We start from the raw sequence: 22,772 nt of genomic DNA, 5'->3' as shown, positions 1-22,772 counted from the left end.
GCCATATCTGAAAAGGCTTTTAATAAGGTGCGTACATGAGGTTCATCAATAAAATGAAGAAACATGGTATTAAGAAAATTTGTGAATGTAGAGCTAACTGAGAATAATGGTTAATATATTTTTTTTCCTGATTGGAGGTGTGCAAATATTTATATACTTAGATATAGGGAGCACAATATCAAAATAGGGAGTGTGCTAACTCTGAAGAGGACTGTTAGTCATTTTAGGAGGGCAGTTGACAGGTTAGTAAGTTAGACAGATAAAAAATAAAATTTAATGTAATATGGAAAAATGCAACATTTTGATAAAATGAATAAGGAGAAAAATATACATTAGGGGTTCAGATCGACAAATATTTCATACAGCAGAACAAGCGGATGAAGCTGTTGCTTTGATAAACAGAGGTACAGGGAACAGAACAGAAATAAGCCTAAACCTGTACAAACCATGCTTTAGGCTGCAGTTGGAGTATTGTTTTGACTGTCCTACACGAGGAAGGATTTCAAAGTCATGGAAAAGGTGCAGAAGAGATTCATAAAGAATAAGAAACTTTAGTTAGGAGGACAGATTGGGAAACCGAGACTCTCTTTGTCACAATAAAGAACGTCAAGAGGAAACTTGATAGGAGAAAATTTAAGAAAACATAGGATTTGAGAGAGTAAGTCAGGACGAAAGTGTATCCACTGGTTGGTAAGTCAGTAATCGGGGGCACTGCCAGCAAAAAAAAAAAGTTTTTTGTACAAAGAAGGGTGTTAGAACATGGAATACACTACCAGGAGCAGTAATGGAAGTTGAATGCATAGTAGGTTTTAAAAAGGAAATTAATATGGTTGAAAAGGAGAGAAAAAGAGTTTGGGATAGGGAAAAGAAATGAGACTAAATGGGACCCTCTTTCAAAGAGCCAGCACTGGTATAATTGGCTGCCTAGCCTCCTATTCAATAAAACTCTAAGGCTTATACAAGGATGATTCCTGGGATAAAGGGACTGAACCTGTATTAGGTGAGTCAGGCTGAGAAGGGATACTCTCCATTTGCCTGGATGTGTGCATTTAAGCTCGACAACATTCGAGACAAAGGAAATCACTTGATTACCCCCCTTCCCCCCCATCCACGACCTTAAACATTCACCCTCTCCACCACCGGCACACGGTGGCAGCAGTGTGTACCATCTTACAAGATGTATAGCAGGAGCTTGCCAAGGCTCTTTCGACCGCACCTTTCAAACCTGTGATCTCTATCACCCAGGAGGACGAGCAGCAGGAGCATGGGAACACGACCACCTGCAAATTCCCCTCCATGCCACACCATCCTGAGGTGGAAATATATCGCTGTTCCTTCATCATTGCTGGATCAAAACTCTGGAACTCCCTCCTTAGCAGCACTTAGGCAGCACCTACACTATGTGGCCTGCAGTAGTTCAAGAAGGCAGCTTATCACCACTTTCTCAAGGGCAATTAGGGAAGGGCAGCAAATGCTGGTTTTGCCAGCAATGCCCATATCCTGTGAATGAATACAAAAAAAAGTTGGAATACAATCCCTAGATGAGGATGTTAAGAGATAATCGGCGGAGCTCAAAATAATGAAAGGAATTGACAAGGTAGACCAGAAATGACTCTTCCTTCTAGTGGAGGATTCAGAGAGAGGGAATATGCTTTTAAAATTAGAAATAAGTTGATCAAAAACAAATCCTAGAAAAATACCTTTGCCCATGTACTCATGAGAATGTGAAATGCATTGTTCCAGGCAGCCAGAGTTGCAGAATCAAGTGAGGTGCTTAAAAGGGAGGTTGAGGCTTAAGTGAATAGTAAGCTCACTGAGGGATAAAAGAGAAAGAGCAGGGAACTGCATTTAAAATGGTAGAGCTGCTCTGACTACAGCAGTGGTTATGCCACTGGACTAGAAGTACTCCTGAGCACTGGACTAATGATCCAGGGGCACTAGTTCAAATCTCACCATGGCAGCTGGGGAATTTAAATTCACCTAATCAATTAAATAAATCTGGAATTAAAAAACCAGTAGCAGTTGCGGCGACTAGATTGTTGTAAAAACCCAGCTGATTCACTGGTTAGGGAAGGAAATTTGTTGACCGTACCACTTACAGACCAATCACAGCGTGGTTGGATCTTGACTGCCCTCTGAAAGGGCCTAGCTAGCAGCAGACAGTAAACGCGAATCTCGTCAGCAACACCCACATTCTGCAAACGAATTAAATATCGTGGTGCAATTTGAAAAGGAAAAAAAATGGCCTACTCCTGTTCATATACATAGATAGCTTGGTAGTCACCATAATTCTACTGTTATGAAGGAACATATTTGTAATGGCACGTTTTGACAGATTTTTGAGTGGAGTTCCCTGGCTGGGGAAGTGAAAACTGGAGCTGGAGGCTCATAGTCTTATTAGTTTAACTGAAAAAAAACTCCTGCTTTTGTTGGTCAGCAAGTGTTCAAAGCTAACCCCTTGAGGAGTATATCTACCATAATAGCTGACAACTGAGAGGAGCATAGCCTGGATGATCTTAAGTGGTAGTAGCGCTGGGCGTATAGAAACCTGCAGCAAGGATGCTGGCTAGAGATGGGTAGCAACTGCCATACTAAAGGGCAGCATCCCACAAGCCTGAGGGAGCAGAGTGTTACAGATGGTAGCTGTCATTTTCATTCAGGCATACTGATGTCCACTGATCAGGACACGAGTAAGTACTATAGTAACCATTTTTCATGTTACTGGGCCTAACCTACAGTTTTAAAAAATGTACGGTGCCCTTTACAATCCCAAAGCGCTTTACATACAATGAAGTATATGTGAAATGTAGTGACTGTTGTAATGTAAGAAACATGACAGCCAAATCATGCACAGCAAGCTCCCACAAACAGCAATCTGATACCGAGCAGATAATCTGTTATTTTTTTAAAGAGGGCAAGCTGGAATTTGGTTTAATGTCTCATTGCAAAGATGGCACTTCCAACACTGCAGCACTTGCTCAGAGCTACACAGGCAGTGCTAGCGCAGAATTGGTGCCACAAGCAGTGCCAGAGCAGACCTGACTGCACAGGCAGTGCCAGTGCAGAACTGAATTCTCAAAATGTGACACAGTCCATTAAAATTTCTCCATCACATTTTTTTTAGGGCAGTTTACACATGATTTGCCCTTCCACATGAATGCCAACCGCCAGGTGCAACATGGAATAGGAGCCCTCCTGTATTATGAAGTTGGTTCCACGGCATCGTGTGTACAAAGGAACAGGAAGAGGCCATTCAATCCCTCAAGCCTATTCCAACATTCAATTAGATCATGGCTGTTCTGCATCTTAACTCAACTCTCAACGTTTAAGGTTCCTTAAACCTTAATATGCTGGCCTAATAAAAATGTATTCATCTCACTTTTGAGATTTCCAACTGACCCCTAAACTCAGATGCTTTTTTAGTTGTGTGTGTGTGTGTGTGTGTGTGTGTGTGTGTGTGTGTTGGTGGTGGTGGTGGTGGGGGGGGCGAGTGGGCAGAGGAATGAGTTCCTGATATTTATTACCTTTTGTGAGAAGAAGTGCTTCTTGATATCATCCCTGAATGGCCTAGCTCAAATTTTAATGTTGAGCAGGTGCTAATAACACAAAGTTTGACTAGCAACCAATCGGAAAATCTACTTCCACATTTTTGCGGCTTGTGACTTTTAAAGATGTCACTGTGTTAATTCTCAGCATTACTTCATTGTCAGGGGGCCTCTCCCACAAAGAACATCAGGTAACTCGGCCATCACCCCACAACCAACCGCACCCCAAAACTGGCTCTGAGGCCAGTAACTAGGTGTCAGCCATGGGTCAGTGGGCAGCAGTACTCTTGTCACTGAGTTAGATAGTTTTAAGTTCAAGTCCCACCCCAGCGACTGAGCATGAAAGCTAGGGCTGAAACTCCCAGTGCTGTACTGAGGCAGTGCTGTATTGGCAGATGAGGTGTTAAACCGTGGCTGCATCTTAGGTGGACTTAAAACAAGCCCACGGCGCAATTTCAAAGATGCGCATGGGGTGCTCACCCCAGTATCCTGGCTAACACTGACGTCTAAACCAACACCTAAAACACTTGATCTGGTCATTTATTTCAGTATTATTTGTGGGACAATGCCGTGTGACATTGGCTGTCATGTTCCTTACATTGTAAGAGTCAATAACACTTCAAAAGTACTCCAGTGTCAAGCACTGTGGTATATCCTGAAGTTGTGAAAGTTCCTTTATAATTGGAAGTCTATTTATTGAATAAACTGCATTCATGTTACTCCTCAATCTTTGACACGGTGGGGCACAGATTCAGCAGAACCGATATAAAATGGAAAGCGATATACCACTATGACTTGGTAGGTCAAGTCATACCAATTTCATAGAGAGAACCCGCAAGGACTGACCATGCTGTAAAGAAATCAAAGTGGCATTTTACAATATGACATTTTAATCTAGAAATGACTGTTGGCAATATTAAGCACAGACTGTAAGCAGCAAGGAACACAGAGCGTAGAATAAGTACAATAACATACTCTATGCAAAACCCTGTCTTTATAATCTGTGGGCAACACATCATTTCCTTAGCTCATAGCTAAAATTAAAATTTGGCAACTTTGAATAACTTTTGTAAATAACATAAATAAGCTGCAATATAAAAAGATTGAAATGGTCAAGAGGGCAACAACAAAAAGCTCATTTTGTGCCTGTTTACAGCCTACTTGGCACAAAACAGAACAAAAGTCGTCTTGTATTTCTTGGAAAAAGCGCTGATTTCTCAACACTATGTATGTATCTGGAACAACGTAGTCCTCATGTGGACAGCGACTCTGACAGAACAGATGTTGTGGAGGTGGTAAGCGAGGGCATTGGGGAAAGGGATTCTGATGCACTGCAAGAATCTATGCTCACAAGGGAGCAGCATAAAACACAGGCATGTCAGCTCACTGCCAGGATCATTAAACACTTCTGAAACACCTCCACTAATGACGGGGTGGGTTAGTAGACAGTGTTCTACAAAGCTGAACCACACGGAGATTCCACCTCTTGATCACAGGTCTGGCCTGACCAGAAACAGAAATTGCATTTGGGCTCTGAACCCCTGGGAAAGGGAACAGGGGACTAATGTCTGTTCAGTTACCCTTGTTGGAAAGTGTGCATCTCTGGGCATTAACTGAGCACAGGGTCATCTCTGACGTCCTCATCAATCATAATCTAGTGACTTTAACCACTAACTGGGGATCATTGGTCCAGGCTCGCACATATAGAGCAGACATGTGGTGAAATAGAGGAGGGTGGTATATTTTCAGAGAACTGTATCCCAGCAGTAGGTAGCACAGGTGCAAATTGTGGATCAAACTGGGTCTTAAGGAAAATGTACTTAATTGCTTCAAGATCAGTAGATCCCCGACTAAATGAACAGGAGACGCAAACCATGCAACTCCAGTGAATACTATGAAGCTGCTACAAATGGCAGGATCTACATATTGGAATAATTTTTACGAATATGTAAAGGCCAGTGAGCAGTAAATCCAGTCCATTTTTCAGCCACATCTACCACCTCCTCATGATGTTGCTTAGTCTCTTCTAAGTCAAAGACACATCTAACTGTCTCCTGAAATCATGAACTATTAACATCCTCTGCTGGTTACGTCATATCTTTGGGTGAAAAAGCTCTACTCGACCTCCACTCTGGTTCTTAAAGTTCTCATTTTAAACTTGTATCCCCAAGTATTTGGGGCCCCCACCGCTGTGTTCAATCACCTGGATAAATGTCACCAGTTCATTTTGTGGAAACTGCAACTGAGCCAACTCGAAATTTTTTTCCAAAGAAAACAAACTGCCTTTCCTCAATTTTTCTTATCCTTTGGCACATCTGGAATCCTTTTCTTAGTCTGCTCTATTGTCAAGTACACTGATCAAAGCACCTGGGCTGGTACCACTATAGTCACATTCAGAAAATACTTCTTTCCTTTCTTTGTTGACTCTATACGCCTACTCCTTGAGCATCTCTTTCTGTTCAGACATTCAACCTCTTTCAATCTATGTTGTACAGATTCTTTCCGTTCCAGAATATTCCTGAATTCAACTATCTTCTTCCAGACCACTGTTAATATCACTCTGAAGTAGGCTGCAGAAAGGAGCTGTGCTGTTTTGGAATCTGCCTCTTTACAGGTGAAGTGCTGGTGTCTCTGTGCAGTGAACTCAAGACAATTTGTAGATGTAAACTCTTTATCCCTACATCGCTCTGGCATAATGCAGTGATTATCCAATGCTGTGTCCTACTGTATTGCCCCTTTGTATTTTTGGTTTCTTGTGCATGATCTGAGAAGGAAACCTTGCTCTAAGCCAAAATGTTGCTGTCTGTACTTCCATAACTCAAGCTGCAATGGTGGATGGTCTTTGCTATTAGTTTGGGGGGAGAGGGGGAATCACTACTTCCTTGAGCATGATAGTTTCCACATCTTCAAGCTAAAAGGCACATTTGACCATTGCAAATTCATTTCATATTTTAATCAGATCAGTAACAGATCTAAAGCTACACATTATTACGATCAAACTTTTACCTCAGGACATTCCAAATCATCTTACAACCAATTAAGTTCTTCTGAAGTGCAGTAACTGTTGTAATATAGGAAACCTGGCAGCCAATTTGCACACAGCAAGATCCCACAAATAGCAATATTACATTGACAAAATAATCTTTAGTGATGTTGGCCGAGAATAAATATTGGCCAAGACACCTGGGGAGAACTCCCCCGCTCTTCTTCAAAACTGTCCCATGGGCTTGTTTACATCTACCTGGGCCTTGATTTAATGTTTCATCTGAAAGACAGCATCTCCGACAGTACTTCCTTAGTGCTACTGCACTGGAAATGTCAGGCTTACATGCTCCTATCTCTAATGTGGGTACTAGGCCCACAATCTTCTGACGCAGAGCAGAGAATGCTATTGCTGAGCCACAGCTAACACACACACACAAAAAAAAACAAGTGTCAAGGACATTGAGTAAATTACTCAGGCAAGGAAGAGTCTTGGGAGAAATCAAACCCCTTTTTGGCAGCAGAATGGTTAAATTGTTAATTGTGGCCTTGTTCTGTGTGACTGTGGTAAATGTTAGCAGAGATGTCGAACAAGGACTGTCTGAAAGGCTTCTCCTTCTTCAAGGGCAAGCAATGGAATTGATTTTTAATGTTCATTCAAGGGGTCCCAGATTGCTGAAACCTATTGATTTTCCATTGTTTTACAGATTAGGATTTCAATGAGAAAGATGGAACAGCAAGTATGAAAATTAGACCTCAGAACAAAGGAGAGGCAGAAAGCAGAAACGTACAGTCTCAGGCACATTGAATTCAGCCTTTAAATTCACGTTTGAAACTGAATTAGATTCTCCAGTTACAAAATTTACACTTTAAAAATGCAATTTAGGTATTTTACTCTTGAGTGCCATTTCCCACTTTAGAAAAACATACCATACCTTTCAGCCTCCACCTCAAATCTCAACATCTGAGTCATGTAGTTTAAATTATAAAAATGGCAAAGCATTCCAATGCGATGAAATGCAATTTCAAAGAGTCTTGTGATCCCTCTCTCCCCCAAAGGTATATTTTAAACAAATAATTTATAGAACTAAGTTGAAAGGTTGTCTGATCAGGATCTATCAGTAAAAACGAGAGAACAGTTGGGTAAAAATATAACAATCACCAAAATAACAGCACTGCCTCTCCATTACTCGAGATTATTTGCAACAGAAACATGTCATTGATTTTAACATCCATGTCTGGTTGGGCAGACTCGAAAGCAGGTTTGCAAGTGATGTCTTATAGCTGAGAGCAGTTTGGATATTTATTTCTTTTAAGTGATATGTACTGCGTAAAATAATAGTTGGAAGAGATTTCAAAGTTGGAATTTAATTGAGTTCAGGTGATTTATTGTTACAAACTTCAGGCCTGCACTAGATATTCTTCTGGGTTCAGATACATAGGTCTGATCAAGGGTTTACCCTTACTGCCATAGTCATATAATTGCATAACCTACAGGGTCAGAGCAATGAAACCCTTTGTTGTACTGAATGCTGTAATATCACAGATGCTGTCACATGTACTTCACCTATCTTCTGATCAACACATTAGTGAGGCAAGGCCTGTGTTAATCAATGAGTAAGTTTAATTTACAATCAGGAAATGAATGAGAAGAACAAAGTAAACATCACTGTACCAATTTAATTCAGGAATACTCATAGTAACACAGAAGATAACAATACGTTCCTTGTTGTTACTGTTTGTGGGTTAAATATAACTTACATAATCAGTATTGTTCTTGACACTGGTTAGCTGTAGCTAAGGGGTAACAGCTCACTCTGATGGTTCCCTCTGGGATACCCTGGTCCACTCCTCCATCACCCCCTACACCTCAACCCCCTCTCACGGCACCTTCCCATGCAACCGCAGAAGGTGCAACATCTGCCCCTTTACTTCCCCCCTCCTCACCATCCAAGGGCCCAAACGCTCCTTTCAAGTGCACTCCTTCACTTGCACTTCCCTCAATTTAGTCCACTGCATTCGTTGCTCCCAATACGGTCTCCTCTACATTGGAGAGATCAAACGTAGGCTGGGTGACCGCTTTGTGGAACGCTTGCTATTTCAACACACCACCCTGCTCTCTTGCCCACATGTCCGTCCTTGGCTTGCTGCATTGTTCCAGTGAAGCTCAACACAAACTGGAGGAACAGCACCTCATTTTCCAATTAGGCAATTTGCAGCCTTCCGGACTAAACATTGAGTTCAACAACTTCAGATCATGAACTCTCTCCTCCATCCCTCCATCCCCTCTTTTTGATCCCCTTTTTTCTACTAATTATTATATACTTTTTATATTTATTTTTTTCTTTTCCCACCTGTTTTTATTATTATTTAAAAAATTTATTTCCATCCATTGTTTCATCCCACCTTTTAGACTATTTTGATCCATTACCCCCACCCCACCTCCACTAGGGCTATCTGTCACTTGCTCATCCTGCATTCCACCCTCAATGTCACCATTAGCTCATCCTTTGGCTAATATCATCACCGTCAACAACCCTTTGACCTTTTGTCTATGACATCTTTGTCAATCTCTCCTTTGCCTCCACCTATCACTGGCTCTCTATCCAGCTCTACCTGTTCCACCCCCCCTTAAACAGCTTATATTTCACCACATTTCCATTTCTCTTTAGTTCTGAAGAAGAGTCATACGGACACGAAATGTTAACTCTGTCTTCCTCTCCACAGATGCTGTCAGACTTGCTGAGTTTTTCCAGCAATTTTTGTTTTTGTTTCAGATTTCCAGCATCTGCAGTATTTTGCTTTTGCTTCACTCAGACTCTCTGCCTGTTTCCCGCTACAAATCTCCTGAACTGAGATCATATTTTTATTTATTCTTCCCTTCTTTCTTCCTTAGCTGGATAGGAAACCAGTAGCTTGGCTGCTAAACTTTTCCCAACAATCCCTGTCTGAGGATTGACTAATTAATTCTATCTGTGGCTGCCCTGCATGAGGATTCCTTAAATCTTGCTCTTACAGAGCTCAAACAATAGACTTTCCTCATACAAAAACAAAAAACTGCGGATGCTGGAAATCCAAAACAAAAACAGAAACAGAAATACCTGGAAAAACTCAGCAGGTCTGGCAGCATCGGCGGAGAAGAGCACAGTTGACGTTTCGAGTCCTCATGACCCCTCAACAGAACATCACCTTGTTGAGGGGTCATGAGGACTCGAAACGTCAACTGTGCTCTTCTCCGCCGATGCTGCCAGACCTGCTGAGCTTTTCCAGGTATTTCTGTTTCTGTTTTTGTTTTGACTTTCCTAATATAGTGAGTTTGGATGATTCACAGGAAGGTTTAAATTAATTCCATTGTCTCAAGTTGAAGTGAGATAGCACCATTTCACCAACTGATTCATCTGGTTAAATACACACCCCCTAGCGCTTGATTATTTAATTAATTTAACCTTGAGAGCTAAATAAAAGTTAAGAGTAACATTTTAATATAGATTATGCTAAGATCCTTCTAAGGCAATACAGTCAAAAACATGGTACATATAGAATAATGGATACCCAAGAGTGAGTTACAGAATAGAATATAATCGAAGGGTTCAGATGGTTTATATGTAGAATAATGGTTACCTTCGAATGAGTTACAGGCTAGAATCTAATCAAGAAGGCTCAGATGGTTTATATATAGACCACTAGATTAACATCCAAACTGTAACTCAAATGATTTAGCTTGTCTATAAGTATAGCAAAGCATAGCTGAAAACGAGTTACAGATTGAGGATCTAATCAAGATATTAATTTAGTTCAAATATAGAAAAATGGGTGACACAACAGTTAGAGCAGTAGGATATGAGTTTATTGAATCTCAGTCATGTCACTATGGGAAGGCATAGAGCTACACAATGTGTAATGAACTGAAATTCCACAGTTGTTTCACTGCAGTAGTTCCTTCTGACACAATTGGAATTGTGTGGGTGGCAGGAATTATTGGGAACATTTCACACAGATGACTTCAATTTGACAGAGTGGATGCCCTCCTTAAGGGAGAGGTTAGAACTAGGGTTCATAGTTTAAAAATAAGGGGTCCACGATGGAGATGAGGAGAATTTTTTTCTCTCAGAGGGTCATTAGTCTGTGGAATTCTCTTCCCCAGAGAGTGGCTGAGGCTGGATCATTGAATCTTTTTAAGGTTGAGTTAGATTGACTCCCTTGTCAGTCAAGAATCTAAGGGTATAGGGTGTAGGCAGGAAAATAGAGTTGAGGCCATATCAGATCAACCATGATCTTATCAAATGGTGGAGCAGGCTTGAGGGGCCAGGGCCTACTCCTGTTCCTAATTTGCATGTTCATATATATGACAGATTTAGAAGCCACTTATTCATTTAAAAATTAAGTAAGTAGTGCTAATTTTCATAGCCTTACAGTGAGTTAGGTTACAGGCTCCATTATTTTTGAAATTCTTACACAAAGTCTTATTCACCGAACATCACTGACCTGTATGGGTTCCTGGCCCAGCAATGCCTCAATTTTAAATTGTCATCCTTGGTTTCTCTATGGCCTCACCACTCCCCAGCTCTGCAATACCCTCCAGCCCTACAACCCTCTGAGATCTCTGCATTCTTCCAGTTCTGGCCTCCTGTGCAACACCAATTTTAATCACTCCACCTTTGGCTGCACTTTCAGCTCTTTGGGCCCTAGGATCAGGAATTTCCTCCCTTTCTTTACTCTCTACCTTTCTCTCCTCTTTTAAGACACTCCTTTAAATCTAACTTAGGTCAAGCTTTTGGTCACCTGTCCTAATTTCGCTTTAGGGGACTGGGCGTCAAATTATGTTTGATAATCTCTCCTGTTAAATGACTTGGGATGTTTTGCTGTGTAAATGCAAGTTGTTGCTGTATTTGTGTGACAATCAGAATGAATTCCTCATGATTCTAACAGGCAGGAATGCAATGGTTATCCCCAAATATAAAGGAGACTCTGTGATAAACAACACATATGAGGAATTTATACTTTGACAAGTGATTGAGTTACATGGTTCTTGAATTAAATTCTGCATTCAGCAGTTGGATTAAAAGTAAACTGTTTACTCCACATGTCAGTTGCCTGCTAAAAGATTGTTTTAAATTTACTATCTGTTTTAATTGCAAATTGTTTTATTTTAGCTGCTTTTATCCACCTCACCTGAAGATGACCCTTTGCTGAGGTACATTTCCATGGGCAGTGGTTACTCTCGCAGAGCTTGTTTGTGAGCCTTCATGGCAAGAATCGACAGACTCTCTGATTCACAGTGAGCATCACAATTAAGCTCAGTCTCGTCCTCAGCTGAAGCCCACAAACGTACGCAGTTCCAGCTGGATAGTAATGAGGAACATGGGACCAGGAGCGGGTCATTCAGCTCCTCAAGCCTTTTCCACCATTCAATTAACTCACAAATGATTATGAACCTGTCATTCAATTAGATCAGGATCCAAACAGCTCTGTGGGTGTACCTACACTTCACGGACTGTAGTGCTTCAAAAAGATGGCTCACCGAGCACCTTCCCAAGGGCAATTAGGGGTGGGCAACAAATGCTGACCTTGTTAGTGATGATCACATCCCAAAAACAAATATAAAGAGGCTGTGATTCTCCTCTCCTAACCCAGCAATGCAAAGGCCAGGTGTGCTATTACCCCTACCAGCCCAGCTGAAACCAGCTCTGCCCACACTGAGGAATCAATCCAGGTCCTTCCTGTTCTGCTCACGCAAAAACACACACCATCTCTTCATTCAATGCAGGTGGATGATCTGGTCTTTACCTTCTTGCCTGTGCTATTTTTGGATGGGATGGGAGGAATTAGTGCACGCCATCAACTGGTGATTCCTCTTAGTTTGGACTAAAGGATGTTTGTTTGTGCAGGAGGCTGACTATTCAACCCCTCTTCTGCTGGGCTATGTCAGATGCATGATTAAAGGATGGCATTGCAAGCCCTTTAATATTCTGTTTTTAATACCTGTGAAAGAATGTTGGCCTGCTCCTTTTTTGTGCCTCCCAACAGCAACACAGCTAGTATCAGCAACTCAGAAGACAAGTGCATTGCATATTGCATGACTCTGTGCCAGCACATAGCCCATTCTGAGCAGAGGTGTTTGAACTTTAGCATCCACGTGCTGTATAGATGTGCAGCATGAGCCTTGGGGAACTCGCAAAACATTTGAATCCACGTAACGATTAATCTGCATATCTCAAGCTGCAGGTTTTAGAGTTCTGAGTGAAGATTTACCTTGAGTGCTCAAACTGCACTTTCCAAATCTCCAGGCTCTTGAAATTCAGCAAGGAGGAAGTGCAAATAGAACTGAGATTTTGGGGATGTGAGGATTGGATTTTCAAGGATTGGGGGTCAGATGTGGACGTTTGGGCCACCATGAAATAGGTTGCTTTAAACACATGCCCCCTCGACCATGACTTTACTGGAAGCTACCTTCAATACTCTTATGAAGACTTTATCCACCATCTTGAAATCAGGGATTTAGGGTTAAAATAAGAAGTAGGATCAACTCCAAACAATTTTCTAAGACCTGGTTACAGAGCTCATTTATGGGCCAGGTTTGCTGGAGCGAGTGATCTCAAAGTGCGTTGTGAGATGGACTTGTTCCTCTATGTTTTAAGCTTTAAGATTTTTTTGCCTGCAAAGTTTCTGGAAGTGTGTGCTTAACAGCGCAGTGAGGACAATTTAAACCACTTCACTACTTTCCAGTTAGCAGCCAAACAGGACTTGGTTATTGGACTGCTCTGCCATTTATTTGTACTCTGTGTTTCCTTTCCCTTCATTTTCCCTTGTTGCTTCTTTACCCATTCACCCTTCAGACTTGTGAAAGGCAGTCAATGGGAATGAGATGTCATTCGAGTTGCTCCAAAGTCTTTAAGAATTGATCTCTCCACATTCTGCCACTTAATTTTTTATATTCCCACTCCTAGGGTAATCTTGGTTGGTGCCCAAATCTGCACCTGAAACTATGAATATCTGTGCAATTGGAGAGTTGAGTGCTTTGAGCATATTGCCATTCCACTTAATTCTTTAGAACTGGTGTAAATCAGTGAACACAAAGTAGCCCCATGTACCTCTTCTCAGTTCCTTTCCAAACTATTAATCTTTATTTACTTGTACCAGTTATGGGGGGTTTGGCCAGATCAGTCTAACTCCTTCTGTATTTAAGGTGCAACAGCACAAAACGTTCTGGATTTTGGCATTAATTGCCAGTATCATTCAGAGAGGGTGCTTGATGAGGGAAATATAAAGCGTGCTCTGGGTAGGATAGAATTGAGGCCAGATTGCTTTATAACCAAAGGCTTGTTTATATTGGTGTCAGAGGTATGTTTGCACTGTCAGTTCCAAAAACCATGTCTCACACAACTGACATCAACCATAGAAACACAGAAACAGGAGCAAGCCATTCAGCGCCTTGAATCTATTTTACCATTTAATCCGGTCATGACTGATCTGTACCTCTCAAGTTACCCACCTTTAATCCATATCACTTGATATCCTTACTGAATAAATCTGTTGATCTTAGTCTTGAATGTAAACATGGCAAATTTTGTGAGACCCATCTTTACAGGATACTCTCAGACTGAATGTGACCCGTCCTTTGGGAGACAGTGGCACAAAAGCCCCATGGACACCAAGATACAAGCACTTTAGTCGTGCTCTGTTTGGTATGGGAGTGATAACTAGGAGTGCTGTGGGTCAAAAATGGAAAGTAGTGCATTCCACAGCATCAGGATTTTGCAATTTGGCGGACATAAAATGCCAAAGAGACAGATATATAGACCAGTACCGAGATCAATTATTGAAACAGTTTTCTGCAGCATTAATAGAGGCAAATTCTTAGGACTCAGTAGAAAATTAGTCCTGCTTCATACACTTGAATAAATTATTTAAATTGTGCCTGAACAAAAAACTATTTTGATATCTGCAGCCCTCCATGAGTGGTACCAACAGAATGTATATGAGAAGCAATGGGATATGATTTATAGACCAATAGTGGGCTGCAATGTTAATTCATCACCAATGAGTTATGGCCAATAATATGTGTAGGATTTGAACTCTAATAAATACAGTCCTCTTTCTCCTTATGCTATATACTAGGTAAGCAATTAAAATGAAAAATGCTAATAGCTTGAAGCCAGAATTAGTTTTAAACAAGGACTAAGCAGATGTTTTAACTGCAGACCTGTTCTGGTGAGGCTGTTGCAGAACTGTTTAATTCTATAGTGCTGTCTATCTTCAATTGTAACACAACATCGTCTTCAGGTTTTACAGAGGCGACTCCTTTTCGTTAAGGGAAATCTAAGGTTGATTAGGAGGTTCAATAAGTGAAAGTTATGGGCGGTACTTAGTGATGTTATCGACCAAATTGCATTCAAGATATTTTACTCACCAGTAATAGAGGCTTTGCATTTGATCAAAATTAAGTCTTTAAAAAACAGGAAACTCATTTGTTCTCTTATTGTCCAGATATTAATTTATAGTTTGGAGGATCCATTATACATCCCAGTGGGCCGGTTGTCTCAGCTAGTTGGACAGCTATTGTGGATCACCTTCATGCCAACTGCACAGGGTTTGATCCTCGTTCCGGCTGGGATGAATTCAGGACCTGCCTCCTTGCCCTACCTGGAGCTGTGGGTGAGACCTACCTTCAGGCAGAGAAATCAAGAGGCAAAGAATGCATCCCAGCATATCAAAGCCAAAACGTATGAGAGTCTCAAAACATTGCAGGGGTGATCTATTTGAGATACTTAAGACCATGAAAGCTTTGATAAGGTAGATAGATAGAAGCTATTGTCTCTAGTGGGGGTTGGGTGGGGGGGGGGGGTGGGGAGGGCAAAACAGAGGGGCGTGACCTTAGAATTAGGTATTTCAGGGGTGATGTCAGGAAGCACTTCACACAAAAGCTGGTGGAAATCTCGAAATCTCCACATCCACCCCCCCAAAAAAATGCTGTGGATGCTGGGGGTCAACTGAAAATTTCAAAACAGAGATTGATAGATCTTTGTTAGGTAAGGGTATCAAGGGTTACAGAACGAAGACAGGGAGATGGAGTTGAGGTACAGGTCAATCTTGAATTAACTGAATTGCAGGACAGGCCTATAAACTTGAATGGCCTCCTCCTGTCCTATCTCCCCACACATTACACTCAGTATAAAATGAAAATATAAAATGTCCCAATCAGTGATTCAACAGTGTCTGATCTAACCCCTGCCTGGATCCCCTACACTTAATCCTTCCCCTTCCATTTCTAGGCATTACATGGGACACCTGGACTGACAGCAGCTATGATTTTAACGCAGTAACTGTCTGCAACGATTAGATATCACAGAGAAAGAAAAAGCCATGACCAGCATCCACAGCCACCAGTACATAAAGAGTATAATGAGTAATAGTCAGGCAGAGGACCTAACGGTATGTGCATATTTTGAAGCTCTACTTGGTATATACACATCTACAAGAAGCAATGAAACATTTTCAATGCACTATCTATTTCAAAGAGGGAAGGGGCAAAAAATGGGTTCTCTTTGTCCTCTTGTGAAATATGGAAGATATAGATAGCCCCCTTAGGTGTTTTTCAATCATTAGAGGCTTACCTTTTGCATCATTCACGGGATCCATATGCCGGTAGATATAGCCTTCTAGGTAGGAGTGAAATTTGGGAGTAGGAGGGAAGAAGGCCAGGCAGATGGCCATTAATTCCCAGCCTCTGGCAAGACTCTCATATCTAAAATTTTCAGTAGTCTGCCTGCACAGTTGGATGTACAGTTCATCCCTCAGGCCCTGCATGCTCCAGCCCTTTGTGGCGATCTCCAGCGCCACGTTAAGCTGGTCCACCTTGGCCCGCCGGTCACCCATGTACATCTGGATCAATTTGAACACTTCACATGCTTCCTTTTTCACATTACGGTCGGCCGTCATTATCATGGGCTTCTTGATCGACTCACTGCTCCAGGCCAGCATATTGGCGATGGAGACTTTGCGGCGGAAGATTCCCTGCGTGTGCTTGTTGAAGTGTTTGGACGCCCAGTTCTCGATGTCTGTCTCGGAGGAGGGCTTTCGCAGCATGAATCCAGGGAAGACGCAGCTGGCGCTGGGCATCATACTCCGGCTCTGCCTTCCAATATCGTACTGACTGCAAGTGCCCAAGTCTTCAGACTGCAGAAAGAGAAATGGGTAGTTAGTGTTTGGATAATGTGATAGATTCCATTTGTATGAACCAAATTCCCACTGAGAAACTGTTCGAGCATGAAGGAAAAAGGGAATAGAAAATAAAAATATGCTCAAAATGCACAGTTAGCATCTGTAGAGAGAAATGATTGTTAACTACCTGTTCTGAAGACATGTTATGCCTAAAACATTAACATGTCTCTCTCTTTACAGATGGTGCAAGACCTGCTGAATATTCCTACCATTTTCTGAATTTGTTTCAGATTCCTAGCATTTGCAAGCATTTTTATTTCTAAAGATTTGTGCTCCCATGTTTGTTTGGAATGCAAAATGACATGAGTTGATCTCCTCCCACCTAAATATAAAAGAAAAACCAAAAACTGCGTTAACACACAAAATAAAATGACTCACAAATTACCCACCTAATGAAACCATCCAATATCTCCTGCTGCTTTGGGTTCATCTCTATCCAGCACTTAGTGGGCAGTACTAAATTGCATGGTTTAGTCAGAAAGGCCATAAAGCTTACTATCTCTCCCTATGGGGAAAGGAATGGAGCAAAGAGATTTTTTTTATCACCAATCCACAGTTATAATGCACCTCTTAAACAGGGTTTAAATACAAGTTAATTTTAAATCTTATTGTGGTTGACTGAAGATGATAATGACAGCTCCAATCTGGATTTCGGGAAGTCAACAATTTGCCATAACTTCAGCAGATGAGCATTCCTCACCACAGGAGTTCAATATTTGCATTTCCCACACCATTAATTATTGTGGCCTCTCTAAAGCTGCTTTTAAATTGAGCCAAGAGATGTGCGACTGGCGCCAACGCCTCTAATGGGTTTTCCAAATTACTGGCCTCAGCGAATCCCAGAAACTTTACTTCTGGTTTGCAAGTGCCCACCTTGCAAATGTCTGCCTGAGATCCATGCTCTGGGAGCTAGGACCCCTGACATACAACACGCACAGCAGCTCAAGAGAAATCGTCAACTTTTCCCCAAGTCACAACCTTGTGTAATGGATGTGCAGCAACTGGGAACGTGGTTGAAAGCAATACAAGTTTAGCTTGTGTGACTTTTTATGGCTGAGGGCAGAATTTCTTCCTGTTGGCCTGAGTTTCCGAGAGGCGAAAGGTGCAGATTCTGACCTCTTCAGTCTTGCTCACTTCCCTGTGCACATTTCATTTTTAATTAGAGACATTACCGTTTAGCTAACAACAAATTTTCAACAAGTGACGTTTGTCATTTGTCGTCACAGGCTTGCAGTGTGGTGATGAGTTTGTCAATAGGCAGGTTAAAAAAAAATGCGTAAAAAGAATACCTCGTAGGCTTTCCAAACATCTTCTCATGTCCAAGATGGTAAAAGACACACAATTGCCGCTGAGAGCATGGGAAACCCAGCCCTGGGCCTCTGCAGCTTCCCACTTGCTTGGCTGAGTGAGTTTTTCTTTCAAATATGTTGTCAGGATATGTGTGTTGCTGGCAAGACCCAGCATTCATTACCCATCCCCGAGTTGCCCTGAGGTAGTGGTGGATCTGTGCCTTGAAACACTGATCCATGGGGTGAAGGTACTCAACAACTTTTTAAAATTCTTTCACGGGATGTGGGCTTCGCTGGCTGGGCCAGCATTTATTGCCCATCCCTAATTGTCCCTGAGAAGGTGGTGGTGAGCTGCCTAGTTGAACCTCTACAGTCCATGTGGAGTAGGTACACCCACAGTGCTGTTAGGAAGGGAGTTCCAGGATTTTGACCCAGTGACAGTGAAGGAACTGCAATATATTTCCAAGTCAGGATGGTGAGTGGCCTGGAGGGGAACTTCCAGGTGGTGGTGTTCCCATGTGTCTGCTGCCCTTGTCCTTCTAGATGGTAGTGGTTGTGGGTTGGAAGATGCTGTCAAAGGAGCCTTGATGAGTTGCAGCAGTGCATCTTGTAGATGGTACACACTGCTGTCCGTGTACATCGGTAATGGAAGGAGTGGATGTTGAAAGTGGTGGATGGGGTGCCAATCCAGTTGGCTGTTTTGTCCTGATTGGTGTTAAGCTTCTTGAGTGTTGCAGGAGCTGCAATCCTCCAGGCAAGTGGAGAGTATTCCATCACTCTCCTGACTTGTGCCTTGTAGATTTTAGGGAATCAAGAGGGAGTTACTCTGTGCAGAATTCTCAGCCTCTGACTGGTCTTGTAGCCACAGTATTTATATGGCTAGTCCAGTTCAGTTTCTAGTCAATGGCAACCCCCAGGACATTGATAGTGGGGGATTCAGCGATGGTAATGCCATTGAATGTCGAGGGGAGATGGTTAGATTTTCTCTTGTTGGAGATGGTCATTTCCTGGCATTTATGTAGTGTGAATGTTACTTGCCACTTGTCAGCCCAAGCCTGGATACTGTCCAGGTCTTGCTGCTTATGGGCACGGACTGCTTCAGTATCTGAGGAGTCGGAATGGTGCTAAACATTGTGCAATCATCAGTGAACATCCCACTTCTGACCTTATGATGGAAGGAAGATCATTGATGAAGCAGCTGAAGATGGTTGGGCTGAGGACACCACCCTGCGGAACTCCTGCAGTGATGTCCTGGAGCTGAGATGACTGACCTCCAACAACTACAACCATCTTCCTTTGTGCAAGATATGACTCTAACCAGTGGAGAGTTTTCCCCCAGATTCCCATTGACTCCAGTTTTGCTAGGGCTCCTTGATGCCACACTTGGTCAAATGCTAACTTGATGTCAAAGACAGTCACTCTCACCTCTGGAGTTCAGTTCTTTTGTCCATGTTTGGAACAAGGCTGTAATTGTTGAAGCAAGATATCGCAGTCCAGTGTTTACTCCACCTGCAGCTCCTTACCTTTTCACTCAGCTCAGAAATCCCCAACTGTGTGGGGCAAAGCTTACTGCTCAAATGATTAGCATCACCTCAAATGGCCACCTTCCAAGTTCCCAACTGCTCCATGAGAAATAGGTCTGCACTCGCTTAAAACTTTATACACACATTTTGTTTGCGATTCTGTGAGGCAGCTGCTTGTTGAGTGTTTCAAGAGTTCACGGAATGGGGTTCCTTTCCTTCAGTTGTAGATTCATGAAAAATTGGGATCTGTGAGCATTTCAAAGGGATAAGGGAGCCTGATTAAGCTGTGTAAAGGCTGGGAGACAGCTCATGGTCTCCAGAAAGTTGAAGATAAACAGAATGAAATCAAATGGGTTTACATCTGCCTCCAAAATCATACATGCAACTTCAATGGTTCTTCTCCCCATCTCACTTGAACAATGGGGCGCAGTTCCATGTGTTCTGGCAGACTACAGTTTCTTGTGCAAACTCATACACTAAGTGTCAGTCGCCCATTTGCTTCTAGCAATGCAGCACTATTGGCGGTCATTTCACTTTCCCCTTCTATTAGTGAAATTTAATTTAAGCATAGCATAAGAAATATCATAAATACTGTACATCACTCCTGTATGATAGACTATATGGTCACAGTCAAGATGCAGCAGTGTACATATCAGTTGCAAGATAAAAAGACCAAGGTTTATCCAATTCGCCTTCTGTCATCCTAGGGTCATGTGATACATCAATAATGCAGTTGTTAACCAATCAATCTCTGGTATTAGTCCACAACAGACCCAGACATGAGGCAATGAAAACCTAGACATGGAAGGATTTGGTCCATGGAAGCATCCTTATCCAAATGCAGTAAGCAGGCTTGGGCTGACAAGTGGCAACTAACATTCGCACCACACAAGTGTCAGGTAATGACCATCTTCACCAAGAGAGAATCCAATCATCACCCCTTGATGTTCAATGGCATTACCATCAGTGATTCCACCACTATCAACAGCCTGGGGGTTACCATTGACCAGAAACTGAACTGGACTAGCCATATAAATACTGTGGCTACAAGAGTGGGTCAGAGGCTAGGATTCATGCGACGAGTAACTCGCCTCCTGACTCCCCAAAGCCTGTCCACAAGGCACGAGTCAGGAGTGTGATGGAATACTCCTCACTTGCCAGGATGAGTGCAGCTCCCACAGCACTCAAGAAGCTTGACACTGCCCAGGACAAAGCCTTTTGATCGGCATCACATCCACAAACATTCACTCCCTCCATCACTGATGTACAGTGGCAGCAGTGTGTACCATCTACAAGATGCACTGCAGGAATTCACCAAGGCTCCTTAGACAGTACCTTCCAAACCTATGACCACTACCAACTAGAAGGACAAGGGCAGCAGATAGATGGGAACACCACCACCTGGAAGTTCCCCTCCAAACCACTCACCATCCTGACTTGGAAATATATCGCTGTTCCTTCACTGTTGCTGGGTCAAAATCCTGGAACTCCGTTCCTAACAGAACTGTGGGTGTACCTACACCACATGGACTGCAGCGGTTCAAGAAGGCAGCTCAGTACCACCTTCTCAAGGGCAGCTAGGGATGGGCAATAAATGCTGGCCCAGCCAGCAACGCCCACATCCTGTGAATGAATAAAAAAAAATTTGGGAATCACAGGCCTAAAGTTACCTGCTCCTTCCAGACAGGGTACAAATTAGAATTTTCTTCAAATCTTAAAACTTAATATAATGTAATAAATTACATAACATTTGCAGATCACTTGTATAGAAGAACTACGCACTTTTAAAATGACTAATGATCAGTAGGAGCTAAGAACTCATCGCTGGGGAAGAAATAGGTAAGTCCTCCCTCAAGTCACCAGGTTATTAAGTTGTTACATGAAGATCAATTGAACTTAACCCACTGTTTGCCCTTGGGCTGCAGTTCCATGACTGGCTGAAAACCCTGGGGTGTAAAGCAGAGATCAGGGGTTGAGAGTACACTAACCACACATTATCTGTAATCCTTCTCAACTGCAAAATTTTAAGAAGCAAAAGGCATCATGGATTTAACCTCTCTTCCTTTTCCCCTCCCAGCAACAGAATTCTTTACTGCTTACCTCAATGTTCAGTATGTGCATCTATGGGTATGGCAGACTGGTTTTCATGTACACAGTAGATAGTATGGAAGGTACAGCCAGAAGCCGCCTGGAAAAGGGCTAATTGGTTAGGCCTCAGCTGGAGTGTTGAATCCAATTCTGTACACCACATATCAGGAAAGATGTCAAGGATGTTAGATATGGTGCAGAGGAGATTTACTAGAATGGTACCAGGGATGAGGGACATTAGTTATGTGGAGAGATTAAAGAAGCCGGGATTGTTCTATTCAGCGCAGATAAGGTTAAGGGAAGATTTAATAGAAATGATAGGGTAAATAAGGAGAAATATTTTTATGCAGCAATCTGGAATGAACTGACTAAAAGGATGGAAAATAAACTGAATAAAATTCAACAACTTTCAAAAGGGAATTGGATAAACATTTGAAATGAAAAGATTTACATGACTATGTGGAAAGAACACAAGAGTGGGACTAACTGGGTAGCTCTTTGAAATAGTCAGCAAAGGCATTAAGGACTGAATGGCCTCTTTCTGTGTTATAACATTCTATCATAATAATGTGTGAATCTGACCAATGCTCAGAGGTGCCAGGATTGCTTGGTACAACTCATCAGCTGTTTATTTGACAGAGTTCTTAAGCTTCTCTCTCAGCCAGATCGAGGCTCCAAGCTCTGGAATTCCCTCCCTATAGCTCGCCATTGATTTCCCTTCATTTAAGACACTGCTTACAACCTACCCGTCCCATCCCATGGCTCAGTGCCAATTTTTATCTGATAACGGTCCTGCGAGGCACTTTGGGACATTTTACTACATTAAAGGTGCTTTATAAATGAAGCTGTTGTTAAACCCTAGCTTTAGGGAACCATCTTCTACAGATATTTCCATTCCCCACACCAAAAATTCTTATGGTCTGATTGAGACTGAGGACTTATTATTGATTTATGAACGTTCCCTTACTGTGGACTCAGGCCAAAGAATTATTTTACCCAAGAAGACTTTACCCAAACTCATTTTATGTTAAAACCTTACAACCATTTGAAAAAGGAGTCTTTCCTCCGGACAGCATAATCTGCATACAAACCCAAGTCCACAGGTGTGAAACCAAGGTGAGTGT

The 22,772-nt window shown here is 42.2% G+C and overlaps 1 protein-coding gene across 1 annotated transcript in view; it reads right to left on the bottom strand.

Annotated features, from left to right (window-relative positions):
* Positions 1-22,772, bottom strand: part of arhgap39 (Rho GTPase activating protein 39) — a 487,284-nt gene that overhangs the window by 125,173 nt on the left and 339,339 nt on the right. The window contains exon 13 of the mRNA XM_041183281.1: positions 16,142-16,703. Within this exon, the coding sequence (XP_041039215.1) occupies positions 16,142-16,703 (562 nt within the window). The remainder of the gene's footprint in view (positions 1-16,141; positions 16,704-22,772) is intronic.

Source organism: Carcharodon carcharias, chromosome 3 (genome assembly GCF_017639515.1).
Source record: "Carcharodon carcharias isolate sCarCar2 chromosome 3, sCarCar2.pri, whole genome shotgun sequence".
Taxonomy (NCBI): Eukaryota; Metazoa; Chordata; class Chondrichthyes; order Lamniformes; family Lamnidae; genus Carcharodon; species Carcharodon carcharias.
Note: the sequence above shows the minus strand (reverse complement) of the source record. Positions and strands in the feature narration are given on the sequence as shown.